The sequence below is a fragment of the Amphiura filiformis genome, chromosome 16 (assembly GCF_039555335.1).
Source record: "Amphiura filiformis chromosome 16, Afil_fr2py, whole genome shotgun sequence".
Lineage (NCBI taxonomy): Eukaryota > Metazoa > Echinodermata > Ophiuroidea > Amphilepidida > Amphiuridae > Amphiura > Amphiura filiformis.
In genome coordinates this window covers 24,177,749-24,191,707 of record NC_092643.1, presented here as the reverse complement: position 1 = coordinate 24,191,707, position 13,959 = coordinate 24,177,749, and the positions used below count along the sequence as shown (strand labels likewise).

The 13,959-nt window shown below is 37.6% G+C and overlaps 1 protein-coding gene across 1 annotated transcript; it reads left to right on the top strand.

Annotated features, from left to right (window-relative positions):
• Positions 1-251: 251 nt before the first annotated feature.
• On the top strand, positions 252-13,874 carry LOC140135761 (UDP-glucuronosyltransferase 2B1-like). The gene is made up of 4 exons (XM_072157376.1): positions 252-1,431; positions 7,780-8,002; positions 8,546-8,768; positions 9,782-13,874. The coding sequence occupies exons 1-4, from the start codon at positions 517-519 to the stop codon at positions 10,053-10,055; spliced, it is 1,635 nt and encodes a 544-aa protein (XP_072013477.1). The 5' UTR covers positions 252-516; the 3' UTR covers positions 10,056-13,874.
• Positions 13,875-13,959: the final 85 nt, after the last annotated feature.

Sequence of the window (13,959 nt, the reverse complement as noted above, 5' to 3'; positions counted from 1 at the left end):
CCGGGAATTTAGTAGCCTCTGAGCACTATTGGGATTAGCCTGGCTTCGGCCAAATGTTATAAATAAAGATGGGACGACAAATTTTCCTTCAAAAAAACTGCATGCATGGCCCCTGTCCCTTGCACAAGCAATAGCATATAAAATCACTGAGCATACAACAAGGCACAAACGGCACGCCCACATAGAATCAAAGTTTTCCAATGAGTTAAACATACACCGTTGTCCTGTGTAAATAATCGTGAAGTCAGAATTTCAGAACCGAGATAATTTTATGTGTACATTTGTAACGTTTACAACCTACACTGGTTACAACCTTACTTACTTATCATGCTGTGCACGCAATGTTATTATTTTATGGGTCAATCCGTGAGGTCAATAAGTACACACAAAAAATACACGCGGGCCTGATTCAGCTTAACATACCCGGTACGGCGAGAGGTTCACGTTTGAGCACTTCTATATCAGTGGTTTCGGCGTTCTCTGGGTTCATTCAGTTCTGGAATACTTCTAATCACCATGACCACCATGACACCATCTCGTGTCGCCTCTCTACCACTACTACTTGTGCAACTTCTACTAGCGTATTACCTGTGTATATCTACATTTTGTATGACGAGTAACTCATTTTCCCATGCTGCCAAAATCTTAATACCAGGATCTGCCGTTCAAGGTATGGGTCATGTGCAGGTATTATCAACATTAACTGCAAAACTAGTCGAGTTGGGTCACAATGTAACACTACTCAGTGGATCCCAAAAATGCAGCGACAAATTTGCATCATCTAATGCTAGTCAAACTATCTACTATCGGTCCCCAAATGCTACAACTAATCCACAGTTCGCTCAGGAACTTGCTGATGTGAAATTTCACGATTACTCTTCTGTGCAACAAATTAACGTATTTTGGGGGTTCTATGATAGTTTAGCAGCTGACTGCCGAGCTCTTCTCAGTGATAATAATTTATTTGAAAAACTCAAATCTGAAGATTATGATATTTTAATAGGAGATGTAATAACTCCATGTGACATATTTATAGCCAACATTTTAAAGATACCTTGGATAGCAGTCACAGCAAATCGTGAGTATGTCTGTGTATCTAGATTTGTGTATCGAGTTCCAGCTGAACTTTCATACGTACCTATGCTTGGACTGCACATGTTAACGGACAGCATGACATTCATACAACGTGTAGGAAACACATTGTTTTATATCTCCCTGAATTACATAACAATGCCGGCTTTCGTGAAAGATTTTACCCAAATAAAACAAGAATACCACATAGCACCAGATATGGATCTATGGGAAATGGCCTCCAAAGCGGAAATATGGTTATCTCAAACAAGTACGGTGTTAGATTTTCCAGCACCAGGGTTACCAAATGTTGTTCCCGTTGGTGGTTTAGGAGTGCGTCCCCCGAAGGCCCTACCAAAGGTAAGTCTGCAATGTCTCTTACATTTTTTTCTGCTATTGTATGTATATTTGCCTGGATTATCAATCAATCAATCAATCAATCAATCAATCAATCAAGCAATCAATCAATCAATCAATCAATCAATCAATCAATCAATCAATCAATCAATCAATCAATCAACTTGACGGATGAACACTCACACGAATGATCATCAACAGGAGTATTAACGATTTTTATTTTCCCCGAAATATCTGAAAATGGAAGCACATAAATCGGATAGCAACTTTTGCACACTATTTTTGTGGGATCTCACGACCCGAGAGCACATCAGACCCCGACGGAGCCCCGTCATCAGAAACACCAAATTGCATTTGAATACGAGGAATAAATGTCAATATCAAGTTAAATATTGCCATACATTTGTATTACATTGTACATCGCGATTAGTTTATATCAGGTCATTCCTGGTATTCAGAATGCAAAGACAAGTCTGAATGTCATAGATGTGCTCTCATGTGCCATAAACTTTGCAAACGTTACTATCCGATACCTTAAAGGAATTTTATGCAAGCACCATTATATAAAAGGTTATATAAATGTAGCTTATATTTGTACATGTTGAATAGATCAAGGAAGTATACCAGACGATGTATAGTTTGTTCGAAGTCTCCACTTTCAAAACATCGAGCCTATTAATAAAATGCAGCATGTTAATGCTCTTCGTGCTAGCCATAATTATAAAAAGTCCAATTTTTTCAAAATATCAAGAACTATTTTAAGAACCACTGAACCAATACTAGGCTTGTTTGTACTCATTTTAATGCATTTGTTATGCTGATTCCAAATATGGTCATGAAAATTTAAAATTCTGAAATTTTTGAATTTTTAAATTTTTTTAAAACTTGTCGTCTGCAGTCGACACCAGCGTGGAGAGAGTTTAATATGTTAATACTTCGAATGAGTTGAGTCAACACTTACAGTTACATCTTGTGAATTTAAACACATCTTGGTCACAAAATTAATGTTATCGTTTTGGTATTTATAACGACAGTATGTATTTTCATATGGCAAGTATTTTCGATTATGTATTTTTAAGCCTTTTTACATCTTAGCTCTGCAAATATAATGTGCATAGGGTGTATAGGGCATTCGGATTGTATGGCAGTACAATGACATGTGTAATAACATTCTGTATTGGTTCGATCACTTCCATAAACTTCCGCTTTAAGGGGGTGAACGATAAGAAAAATCCATGTGCTTAATCCAATCATATCCAAAGACCAAACAATGAATAACATTAGAAGTTTCGATTTCCTATAATTTTCATCAAAAATCAATAATTGGCTTTTTATTTTTGATAAATACACTATTATTGATTTGTACTTTAACGAATAAACGATGATGTCACTGTACCTAAAAGATTGCTATGATGTCATTTAGCTTCATTTATCATAAAGACAACCCTGTTAAGGGGTGGGGGTATGAACGTTTGGACAGTATTTATTGTGGGACATTAGAGCACATTAGACATATTGAAATTCGCAATGTAATACATATTTTATGGTAAATGATTAAAAATTGATATTTTACAGTACTCGAAATAAACTTTATAAATCTCATGATTTATACTTAAAGTGTATGTAGGTGGGATAAAAGCCGATGATCAATTGAAAATTTTGACCTTTCATATTGAAGATATGGATTTTTTCCCCAAAACACCAAAAAAATTAGGTCTTTTTGGGAAAAAATCCATATCTTCAATATGAAAGGTCAAAATTTTCAATTGATCGTCGGCTTTTCCTGCCAGCTACATACACTTTAAGAATATGTCATTAGATTTATAAAATTATGTCATTAGATTTATAAAATTTACTTCGAGGACTGAGGACCTTTTATATTGAAGATATGGATTTTTTCCCCAAAACACCAAAAAAAATCCATATCTTCAATATGAAAGGTCAAAATTTTCAATTGATCGTCGGCTTTTCTTCCAAGCTACATACGCTTTAAGAATATGTCATTAGATTTATATAATTTACTTCGAGGACTGTTATATATAAAAAATGTGAAAATATCAAATTTTAATAATTTGTCATAAAATTTGTATTATATCGTGAATTTCAAAAATTAAAATTATTTGATATCAGAAAGACATTCTTCGTATTCAGAATGCAATTCGATATGTCTGATGTGCTCTCATGTCCCACAAAAATACTGTCGAAACGCTCAAAACGCTCATTCCAGATCCCTTAATAATCTTCCCTGGTGTAACAAAACGGAACTATACAGGGTGTCCCTGAGAGAACTGTATCGTCGGAAACTGAATTGTTTGGGTATTAACGCATAAACGAAATATAACTAAATAACTGACGTGGTTGAGAAATATATCAGCTATCACATACTTTTTGCATTTTGACAATTGAAAGCTCCGTTTTTGAAATTTTACGAAACTACCTCATTTTCAGCCCGTTCCACGGAGTCAAATATATATCAATGACAATACACCTCATGCGCTGATAATGCGAAGTAATTAGCACCCCGATTGATGAAAGGTTTGAAAATTTCGCAAAATTCTTATATTTCACGAAAGGTGTGGTCAATTGTCATAATTCAAAAAGTATGTGATAGATGATTTATTTCTCGACCACACCAGTGATTTAGTTATGTTTAGTTGTGGTGTTAAAATACCCAAACAATTCAGTTCTGAATTTCCGACGATACATTTCATTCGGGGACACCCTGTAGAAGCTATTATAAAAATTATGTCCAAGCTAAGCTTCAGTTGGAGGTGAAAATATTGTAACATCAAAATATGTTAGCTAACATTGGTAGAAATTATATGACAAATTTGAATAAAGATTGTAGGAAATCTACCGTCCTTCCGATTCATTGTTAGACATTTGGATAAGGTATGTTCTTGAAATGGACTGCATGTTTTTCTTGCTGTACACCTCCTTTAACAACTTTGTATTTATAATATTTTGAGTCACAATATTTTTCATATTTGTATAACGGGTATGTTGCGTTCCTGCAAACAGATAAATATTGTTACTTTTTTTTTTTTTTTATGTCTAAACTATGCAAGGCATTAACAGCTGCTATCGGTATGATAGCGCTGATGGGTTGGCGCCAAGATAGTTGTTAACCTCCCGTTTGAAGCTCAGCCGATTCTGGTTAGAGATAATTGGACCAGGTAGAGCGTTCCAAAGGTGAGCTGAGGATGGAAGGAATGACCTCTGGTGGCTGACCAGGTTGGATCTTGGGATTTTGACAGCCTGGTCGTGGGATCTGACAGAACGCCGCAGACGAGGATCAATAATCATACGATCTGGTAACAGATGTTGAAGGAGTTCTGGAGCTTCGCCATAGAACATCCGATGAAATAGAGTGATGGCTCCTACTGCTCTTCTATGTCTCAGGTGCTGTATTTGATGGTTCTTTCCATCTGCTTCTGAGATGCCAATGATACGTACCGCTCTTCTCTGTATAGCATCAAGTTTGGACAGAGAAGTGGGTGGAGCACCCATCCATGCAGAGCTGGCATATTCCATCTTGGATCGGATCATAGTCTTGTATATCGTTGCTCTCTGAGAAGGGACAAGGTAGGGGGCCGCACGACGTAGGAGACCAAGACGTTGGCTAGCTGTTCTTGCCATCTTGTCCACTACAGGGGTCCATGACAGGTCTTTGTTAACAGTAAGACCAAGAAGGTCAACGCTGTCTGCCTCTTCTAGAGTTGTTCCAAAAAAGTGGAGGTTAGGGTGACTATATGAAGCATCTCTGCGGTTAGAAATAGTGGTGGTCTTGCACTTCGCAGCTCCAAACAGTACATTCCATGTGTTTGCCCATGTCTCTATTGCTTTGAGGTCTACATCAAGTGATATTGCAGCGCCAATTCTATCTTCCTTGGACTTGATGGATGACATCAGGGTTACATCATCAGCATATAAGATTGATGGATTTGTAAGTCCGGAGGTGATGTCATCGATGAAGATGATAAACAGAAGTGGTCCAAGGATGGAGCCTTGTGGGACACCAGCATTTATAGGCTTTTCAGTTGATGAAATCCCATTCAGTGAGACTCTCATGGAACGGTTGGTGAGGTAGTCCTTCAACCACTTCAGCAGCTTTCCAGTGAAACCCAGAGCAGATAGCTTTGCCAATAGGCCGGGGTGCCATACCCTGTCGAAAGCCTTACTGATGTCAAGGCAGGCAACTCTACTTTCTTCTCTGTCATTGATGGAGTTTGATAGCCACTGGGAGACATATGTTAGGGCATCGGAAGTGGAATGGCCAGCCCTGAAACCAAACTGCTGCTTAGATATTAGCTGATGTGAGTCTAGGTGGCGCCACATAGCTTCATATATCAGTCTCTCCATGACTTTAGACAGTGTTGACAGTAGGGATATAGGGCGATAGTTGCTGGGAGAATGCCTGTCCCCTTTCTTGTGGCATGGGATGACATTAGCAACCTTCCACTGGTTCGGCACATGACCTTTATCAAAGCAAAGTTGGAAGAGACGAGCAAGTGGGGTAGCAAGCTCAGGGGCAGCGGTTCTAAGCACAATGGATGGGATACCATCTGGTCCAGAAGCTTTGTTGATGTCGAGTTTCTTCAGCTGCTTACTGACTTGCTTTGGCCAGAATACAATGTTGCCGCACTTGGAAGCAGTCTTGTTTGGAATGTTGGGGACTGGCTTACAGTTCTCAGCATGAGGGATGGTTGATTTTGTCACTGAAGAATGTTGCAAAGCACTCAGCTTTAGCCTCTGATGTTATGTAGGTGTTGCCATCAGATTTGAGGACTGGTATTTCACTCTTGCCCCCTTTGCCCATAAGCCGATGTGCGGTCCACCACCAAGACTTTTATCCTGTCTGGAGCTCGTCTGTCATCTTCTCCTTAACTCTAGACTTGTGCGCAGATGCAGCTTTTCTTGACACAGATGTGTACTCTGTCCTGGCTCTGTTATATTCAAGTCGGGACTCTGGAGTCTGGAGGATTTCCAACATCTCCACTTGGTATCCTTCTTCTTGAGTGCCCTTTCACAGCCATCATTCCACCATTCTGGGTAGTTAACATAGGAGTGCACAGATCTCTGGGGTATAAACTCATGCATTGCCTCACAGATGACATTGGTCACATTATCACATGCAGCTTCAGGGTTGTTTTTTGTGATCAACTTGTTCCACGGAGCTGCGGCTAAAGCACTTCTGAGTCCGTTCCAATCTGCCTTTTTGTGGAGCCATACTTTGGAATACTTTAAAATACAACTATCTATCATATTTTGATAAAGTTTAAGGGTGGGGTATGAACGTTTGGACAGTATTCATTGTGGGACATTAGAGCACATCAGACATATCGAATTGCATTCTGAATACGAAGAATATCTTTCTATATCAAATAATTTTGATTTTTTTGAAATTCACAATATAATACACATTTTATGGCAAATTATTAAAAATTGATATTTTTGATATTTAACAGTACTTACTCGAAGTAAACTACAAATCTGATGATTTATACTTAAAGTGTATGTAGGTGGGATGAAAACCCGACGATCAATTGAAAATTTTGACCTTTCGTATTGAAGATATGGATTTTTTCCCCAAAACACCAAAACAAATTAGGTCTTTTTGGGAAAAAAATCCGTATCTTCAATATGAAAGGTCAAAATTTTCAATTGATCGTCGGCTTTTCCTCCAGCTACATACACTTTAAGAATATATCATTAGATTTATAAAATTTACTTCGAGGACTGTTATATATAAAAAATGTGAAAAATATCAAATTTTTATAATTTGTCATAAAATTTGTATTATATTGTAAATTTCAAAAAATGAAAATTATTTGATATCAGAAAGACATTCTTCGTATTCAGAATGCAATTCAATTTGTCTGATGTGCTCTCATGTCCCACAAAAAATACTGTCGAAACACTCAAAACGCTCATTCCAGATCCCTTAAAGAACTGGTTGAATATTTAAGTTATGCCTATGTGCCTTGATATGGATAAAACAGTGCTTGTCATGTTAGTGAAATAGTGACTGCTTTTGTAAAATGTTTCTTTTATGTACATGTATACGGGCCCGTTTGTCCTAAGAATCATTATTAGTCTGAGCTTCAAGGTCTGAAAAAGTTTTTGAATATCGTTAAAACGTTTTACAGTCTTAGTACCCGACATTTTTTAAACGGACGTTTTGTGGCAACCTTTTCTAACGTTTACGAATGTTTTCAAAAATGTTTGGGTTTTTTAGATCTGAAAAAATGTTAAAGTTGGGGTTCAGGTTAGGAAAACTTTAGCATCATCTGCATTTACCTTTAAAAACCATATCATCATCTTTTCACATTTCCTTTAAATTCTACGCAGGATCTTGCTGATTTTGTAGCTGGTTCTGGAGACCATGGTTTCATCGTCTTCTCCTTAGGATCCATCATCAAATTTCTTCCTGATGCTCCAGAGACGCGAATCATTACCAGCGTTTTAAGTAAACTACCTCAGAGAGTAGTGTGGAAACATGACGGACCAATGCCACCAAATCTCGGCGCCAATATTAAAATTATGAAGTGGCTTCCTCAAAATGATTTACTGGGTAAGAATGTAAATGGTATGATCGTTCCCTTCGAAACTTTTGAGAGAAATGAGGTATATAATAATAAACGTATAAAATATGGACGGCAGTATTGCATATGTGCATTTTTGTGATTGTATCAAGTCTAAATTCACAAGTCCAAGAAAGATGTATAATTTGAAGCATAAGCCAGCAGAATAGCTGCACTTTACCTAATAAGCCAAATCGCTATTGTAACTTCCGGTTTTTTTAGGACACTTTGCCCTTTGACCTATCTGGAAAATTCGGGTTTTGTGCGTACAAAATATAATTTAAAACTTGTTACTAGAATAAAAACAAACTTAAAAAACATTATTATTAAATGAATTAATTATTTAAATATTTTTAATGATAACATTATGACAATAATAAATAAATTATTAATAATTACAGCAATTTTCCCGATAGGTCAAAGGACAAAGTGTCCTAAAACTGCAAAAACTGTCCCACAATGCATTGCAAACTTCTACTGCCGATTGGGCTTATTATATCGTCTTAAAATAATGTTTTCAAAAATCTTGACAGGTCATCCCAAGGTACGCCTTTACATCGCCCATGGAGGTTTAAATGGTATATATGAAGCCATTTATAATGCTGTACCGATGGTGGTTATCCCACTTATGTTGGATGACCAAAAGGAGAATGCCAATCGTGTAGCAACCAAAGGAATGGGGATACATCTTGACAGGAGTAAGCTTACAGAAGAGGTTTTTATGGATGCCGTCACAAAAGTTCTTAACGACACCAAGTGAGTATAAGCCAAATCGGCATTAAACTTTGCAATGCATTGTGGTACAATTTTTGTAGTTTTGGGACACTTTGCTCTTTGACCTATATCGGGAAAATTGCTTTTTGTGCGTACAAAATATTATTTTAAATGCTTTACTAGAATAACAACAACAACAACAGCAACAAAACATGGTTATTTCATAAATTAATTATTTAAAATACTTTTAATGATAGCTTCTAACAATAATAAATGAATGAATAATAATTAAAGCATTTTCCCCGATATGTCAGAGTTCACAGTGTCCCAAAACTGCTCAGCGAAAATATGTGTTGCATGCCAAATTTCTACACGTAACCAATATCCCCCAAACGATATTGTCATTATTTATCTCACTCAACCTAACAGGTATATCATGCCACTCTCCTGACATTTGAGTTACCCCACCAAACACAGCAACACACACAATAAACGTTTGTCAATGCTACGGTATTGTAAACATTTTGTTTGCAAAATATTTTGCCTACACACGTAAAAAATGACATTAAAATGTTAGAATGTTTTTGCAGGTAACCAAATGTTTCAAAAATGTTTTTGAATATTCTTAAAACGTTTTATACACTTTATACAACTCGAGTTACCCGACATTTAAAGGAACGTTTTTAGGCAACCTTTTCTGAGCATAAAGAAGATAATGATACGTGTTTGTTATTAAAGTATTTCATTTTTTTCTGTTGAATCCTGCTTTTCATGGTTTTCAGACCTACGAAATGTCCAAACGGTCATCAATAAAGGAACAAATAAGAAGGAGATAAATTGGGCAGCAAATACTTTAGTAGTATGGTGGAGTGTTGGAAGTGGATGTTGGTGCCGTGTTGGTGTTGGGATATTTGTATTTAGTGTTCAACTATTGTACCCTTGCTTTGAACTGGTACGATGCATGATTGAAAGTTGTTTGAGCGATTCAGCAACTTAATGTATACATCATATATCTGTGAATAACCGACAATTTTTTACAACACTCTTACCCACAGATACCAGGAAACGGTTAGCCGCTACTCGGAGATACTACATGATAAACCTCCTTTGGAAACCGCTGTTTATTGGATCGAACATGTGCTTAAATTTGGTGGTTCACATCTACGACCAAAGGTTTACGAGTTGAGTTGGATTCAGTACCATCTCATAGATGTTGCTGCCTTCTTGATGGTTATCTTCATATTCACAGCTTGTTTACTGTCGTACATAGTTCTGTTTTGCTACCGTTTATGCAGTTTTAATAGTGGGAAACGTGTAAAAGTTGATTGATGTAATCTGATTGACTTGATTATAAAGCGATTTCTTCGTAATCAATTTTGCCGCTTTAGCATGTTATAGTCTGATCAGCTCGTAATATGCGGGACTCATAACACCGTGGATTGATATAGAATAGCGTACAAGCTTGGCGTACCACCTAAGCGAATCGCGCTTTGCGTATTGCTTGACTGACACGCGCTTTTGTGAATTTACACAGGCGTTAGTTGACGCGAGTAGTAACAAAACCACAGAGGAGTAACTTAACTCCTCTGTGAACAAAACCGAATAATTCTCGCCTATTATGATTACAATATAGAAGGTCGGCGCTTGTCGAATCAGGGAACCCTAAACCCTAAACTTAATCCCCAACCCTATCATCAGTATTATAGGATACAGCTAGAAGACCATACCAAATTCATCACATCACGCAATGTACACGTGACTAATATTTGCAACAAAGTACGTCAAAATTTTGCACGTTCTACGTTTTCGTTCTCAACGTAAATTTCTTGATTCTTCAAAGTCCAATACGATTGAACGGAAAATTGCAGAATAGATCACCCTATAGGACATCTCTTTCCAGAGATGGTGTTTTTGAAATAGAACACATTTTGAAAGTTTTAGAAGTTATGCTGCTCATTTGCGATAGACAATCAAATAACAAAGTTAAATTTGGACTAAACATGAATCAGAGCCTAATCGTTTGTTTTTAAAACCTTTAATAATGTATGTCATCATGTTACATGCCATTTCCATCGTGTTACATGCCACTTCCATTTTCCGAAACACTGATTTGTTTTGCACGGATCAGGTGTTAGGAGATTTCTATATATATGTGGTATCATAAACTATATATAGAAACAGAGAAAATCTGTTCCAACTCACTAAGGGAACCAGAGGATGGATCGAAATAGAGCTGGTATACTACATGTATACTGAGAGCTGGTCTCTATTTTTATGAAAAAGAAAATATTTGCCTTTTTGAAACTTTGTTTATACCTTTTGTGTGATTCCCCACATTAATGCTGAGTCACATCTCCCCTGCTTTTAATCATAAACCATAGTTCAATATTTTCTGTTAATAAACTGCCCAAAAAGGTACTAGTACTACACTACTCTAAACTATTGTTTCACCATAGTTATCTGTTCACTCGATATTTGCCGATCACACTGTCATTTCAAAACAAGGTGGGTGATGTGTGTGCTTACGCCTGTGTTAAACGCATGCTTTTATTATCGCGTATACGATTTGCACAAGGTTTCTGGCGCGTTGCTAGAAAAGCTTGAGAAACAAAACGGCACATTTTACACACACATTTGCAGGTAGAACCTCGTTTTGGTAGCAAGATGGCGGAGCCGTACTGCTCTTATTACTAGTTTCACTTGAGTGAGAGGGATATACAAGTATTTATTATGAGCATATTACATGTACATACATGAAAAAGCTTTAATAATGACCTGCAGAAGCTTATACCTTAATTATATTCCTCTCACTGAAGTGGAACAGATGAAAATATTGAATAATATTTCATAATTATGTGTTTTATTAGACCTGCAAAACTGAAAATACGTTCATAAATCGGGTATCCAGAATCATTGAGAAGTTGAAGTTGAGTGAAGTTGCTTTGAATTTCAGTTGCTTGCCAAGGATCCACAACATGCTCATCTATCAAGGCACATTTCTTTAACCCCAATACATTTGTACATTCATTGAATGACCTTTGAAAATTTGAGTATAAAAACTCATACTCTGCAACTTGAGGTCAAATTTTGCATTATGAGTGTTTAATTGAGGTTATTGAAATATGCCACTGAGATGAGGCCATTGTGGTCCATAGTGTATTATGTGCAGTATACGCAGTTAATTTATACACATAGCAGCCAAACTTTGCTTATTTGGGTTGATACTATAATAATGTTATCAATATCACGCTGCAGATATTTTAATATATTCGGCTTTTCAATATTGTGTTTCACCCAATTTCGTGTTGTCATTGGTGAGATGTATCATTATGTACAGTTATGAATTTCGCAAAATCTGGAATAGCGATTCATCTCTTTGATAAATTCATGTTACGCCCTTAACTAATCCTGTATGCCGCCCTCTTTTGCTCACTTATCAATCTGAATCACCGTTAAATAATTGATATGCTGCCCTCTGGCTCTACATGTATACTGTCTGATCACCTGCCGCCAAATTCTAGCGAACTAATCTTTAACATGAATTTAAGAAAGAGAACAATCGCTATTCGTCATTCTGCAAAACTCAAAATTGATTTGGTGTCACTTTACTGTATTTAATACGACAATGTATTAATTACTTGACACTTTGACATTGGCTGAAGCTTATGACAAGTAAAAATAGGTGAAAGAGCATTATTTCATTCATTTACGAGCTTATCAAACTATAGTTTGTACGTAATGAACAGAACTTTTTTCAAATCAGCTAAAATAGCTCACCTTCTGGAAGCTTTCTGTCTGCAATTCGCTAGACTTCCTTCAGCCCCAATAAACACGTGGGGCGCTGTTGGATGTGTCATTGAGACTCAGCACCATCAGACGGTGCAGGACGTCTCAATAGCGAGGTGTAAACTGCTTGTAGGTGGTACCGGCCGCCGTCCCTGTTCAAACTACTCTTGCTCTGTCTGATGTGAGCCGCTTCCCGGACGCCTCTGCCAACCCATGAAGGGTCCGTATCCAGGATTTTGGCATCCGCGGTACGGTAGAAATAGAGTGACCGGTGTTCTTAGCGTGTTCCGCTACATACCGGGGAGGGCATCCTCCTATGTTCTGAAGCTCTGATGCCTAGGGGCGTTTGGTTTCGCCGATATAAGCGGCATTGCAGTTCTGGCATTGGATGTTGTACACGGTATGGCATTTCTCATTCTTGTTGATTTTGTCCTTTGGTGACACCAGGAATTGCCGAAGAGTATTTCTTGGCTTAAAATGCTTAAAATACCGCGCTTGCACATAATTCGACGAAGTCCTGCCGAAGCTCCCTTAATATAGGGAAGGGTGACGGAACCCTTAAAAACAGCAGAAGTGGAGGGTTGACGGTTAGGAGGAACTTTATTCTCTTCTTCTGTGACTAATGACTCTACTCTATGAACCAATGTTCCGATGACCCCAAACTTAGGTGGGTGGTGCGAATCCATGATCAGATACTGATCGGTGTGTGTGGGTTTGTGGTAGATGGGGATTTTGGTAGAGCCGGTCTCCTTTCTGTGAATAAGGGTGTCAAGCATAGGAAGCTGATTGTTTTCCTGATGATCGAAAGTATCATCAACGTAACGGGCCCAGAAGGATGGTGCATGGGAAGCGGTATCTAGTGGGCGGACTTCAAATCATTCCTTGAATATGTTGGATGCGAGCGGTGAGACCGGAGATCCCATCGCGAAACCTTCTCTTTGTTGGTAAATTTTACCCAATTCCATCATGTATGTGGAAGTTCCATGACATCATCAACAGATAGTGTTGTGCGACCAGGAAGGGTGACGTCTGATAATGCGGAGGGCATCCGGCAATTAATGTGCGTGGAAACAAAATGAAATTAGCATTAATGACAATTCTCTATGTACAAATGATCAAATGAAAGCAGTTTTTAGCCTCCCAAAAAACAAAACAACCGACCGACCGAAAGGTCCGTCCGTCCGTAGAACAGCGTTTTATCTTTTGGTCGCCTAATGGGCATCATGTTATTGCGAAAATGGTAATTATTTTAACCAATAATTAACTTAAGATTGCAATTTTTTCTTTACTGTTATGACAACTTGTTTTACGGTGACATTCATTTTTTTTTCATGGTGTGACCTGACCTGTACACATCAAACACACGAGTGAACACACACCGTTTACCCAATGCATGTGCATTGTCAGGTGATACGTAAGCTTACTTTACATTTTTATGGATCAATAA

What these genes read in the sequence shown, in the direction of transcription:
- LOC140135761 (XM_072157376.1), top strand. Translation starts at nt 517, where the DNA reads ATGACCACCATGACACCATCTCGTGTCGCCTCTCTACCACTACTACTT. An exon ending in TCCTCAAAATGATTTACTGG is followed by an intron (nt 8,003 to 8,545) that starts GTAAGAATGTAA and finishes AAATCTTGACAG; the next exon opens with GTCATCCCAAGGTACGCCTT. An exon ending in AAAGTTCTTAACGACACCAA is followed by an intron (nt 8,769 to 9,781) that starts GTGAGTATAAGC and finishes TCTTACCCACAG; the next exon opens with ATACCAGGAAACGGTTAGCC.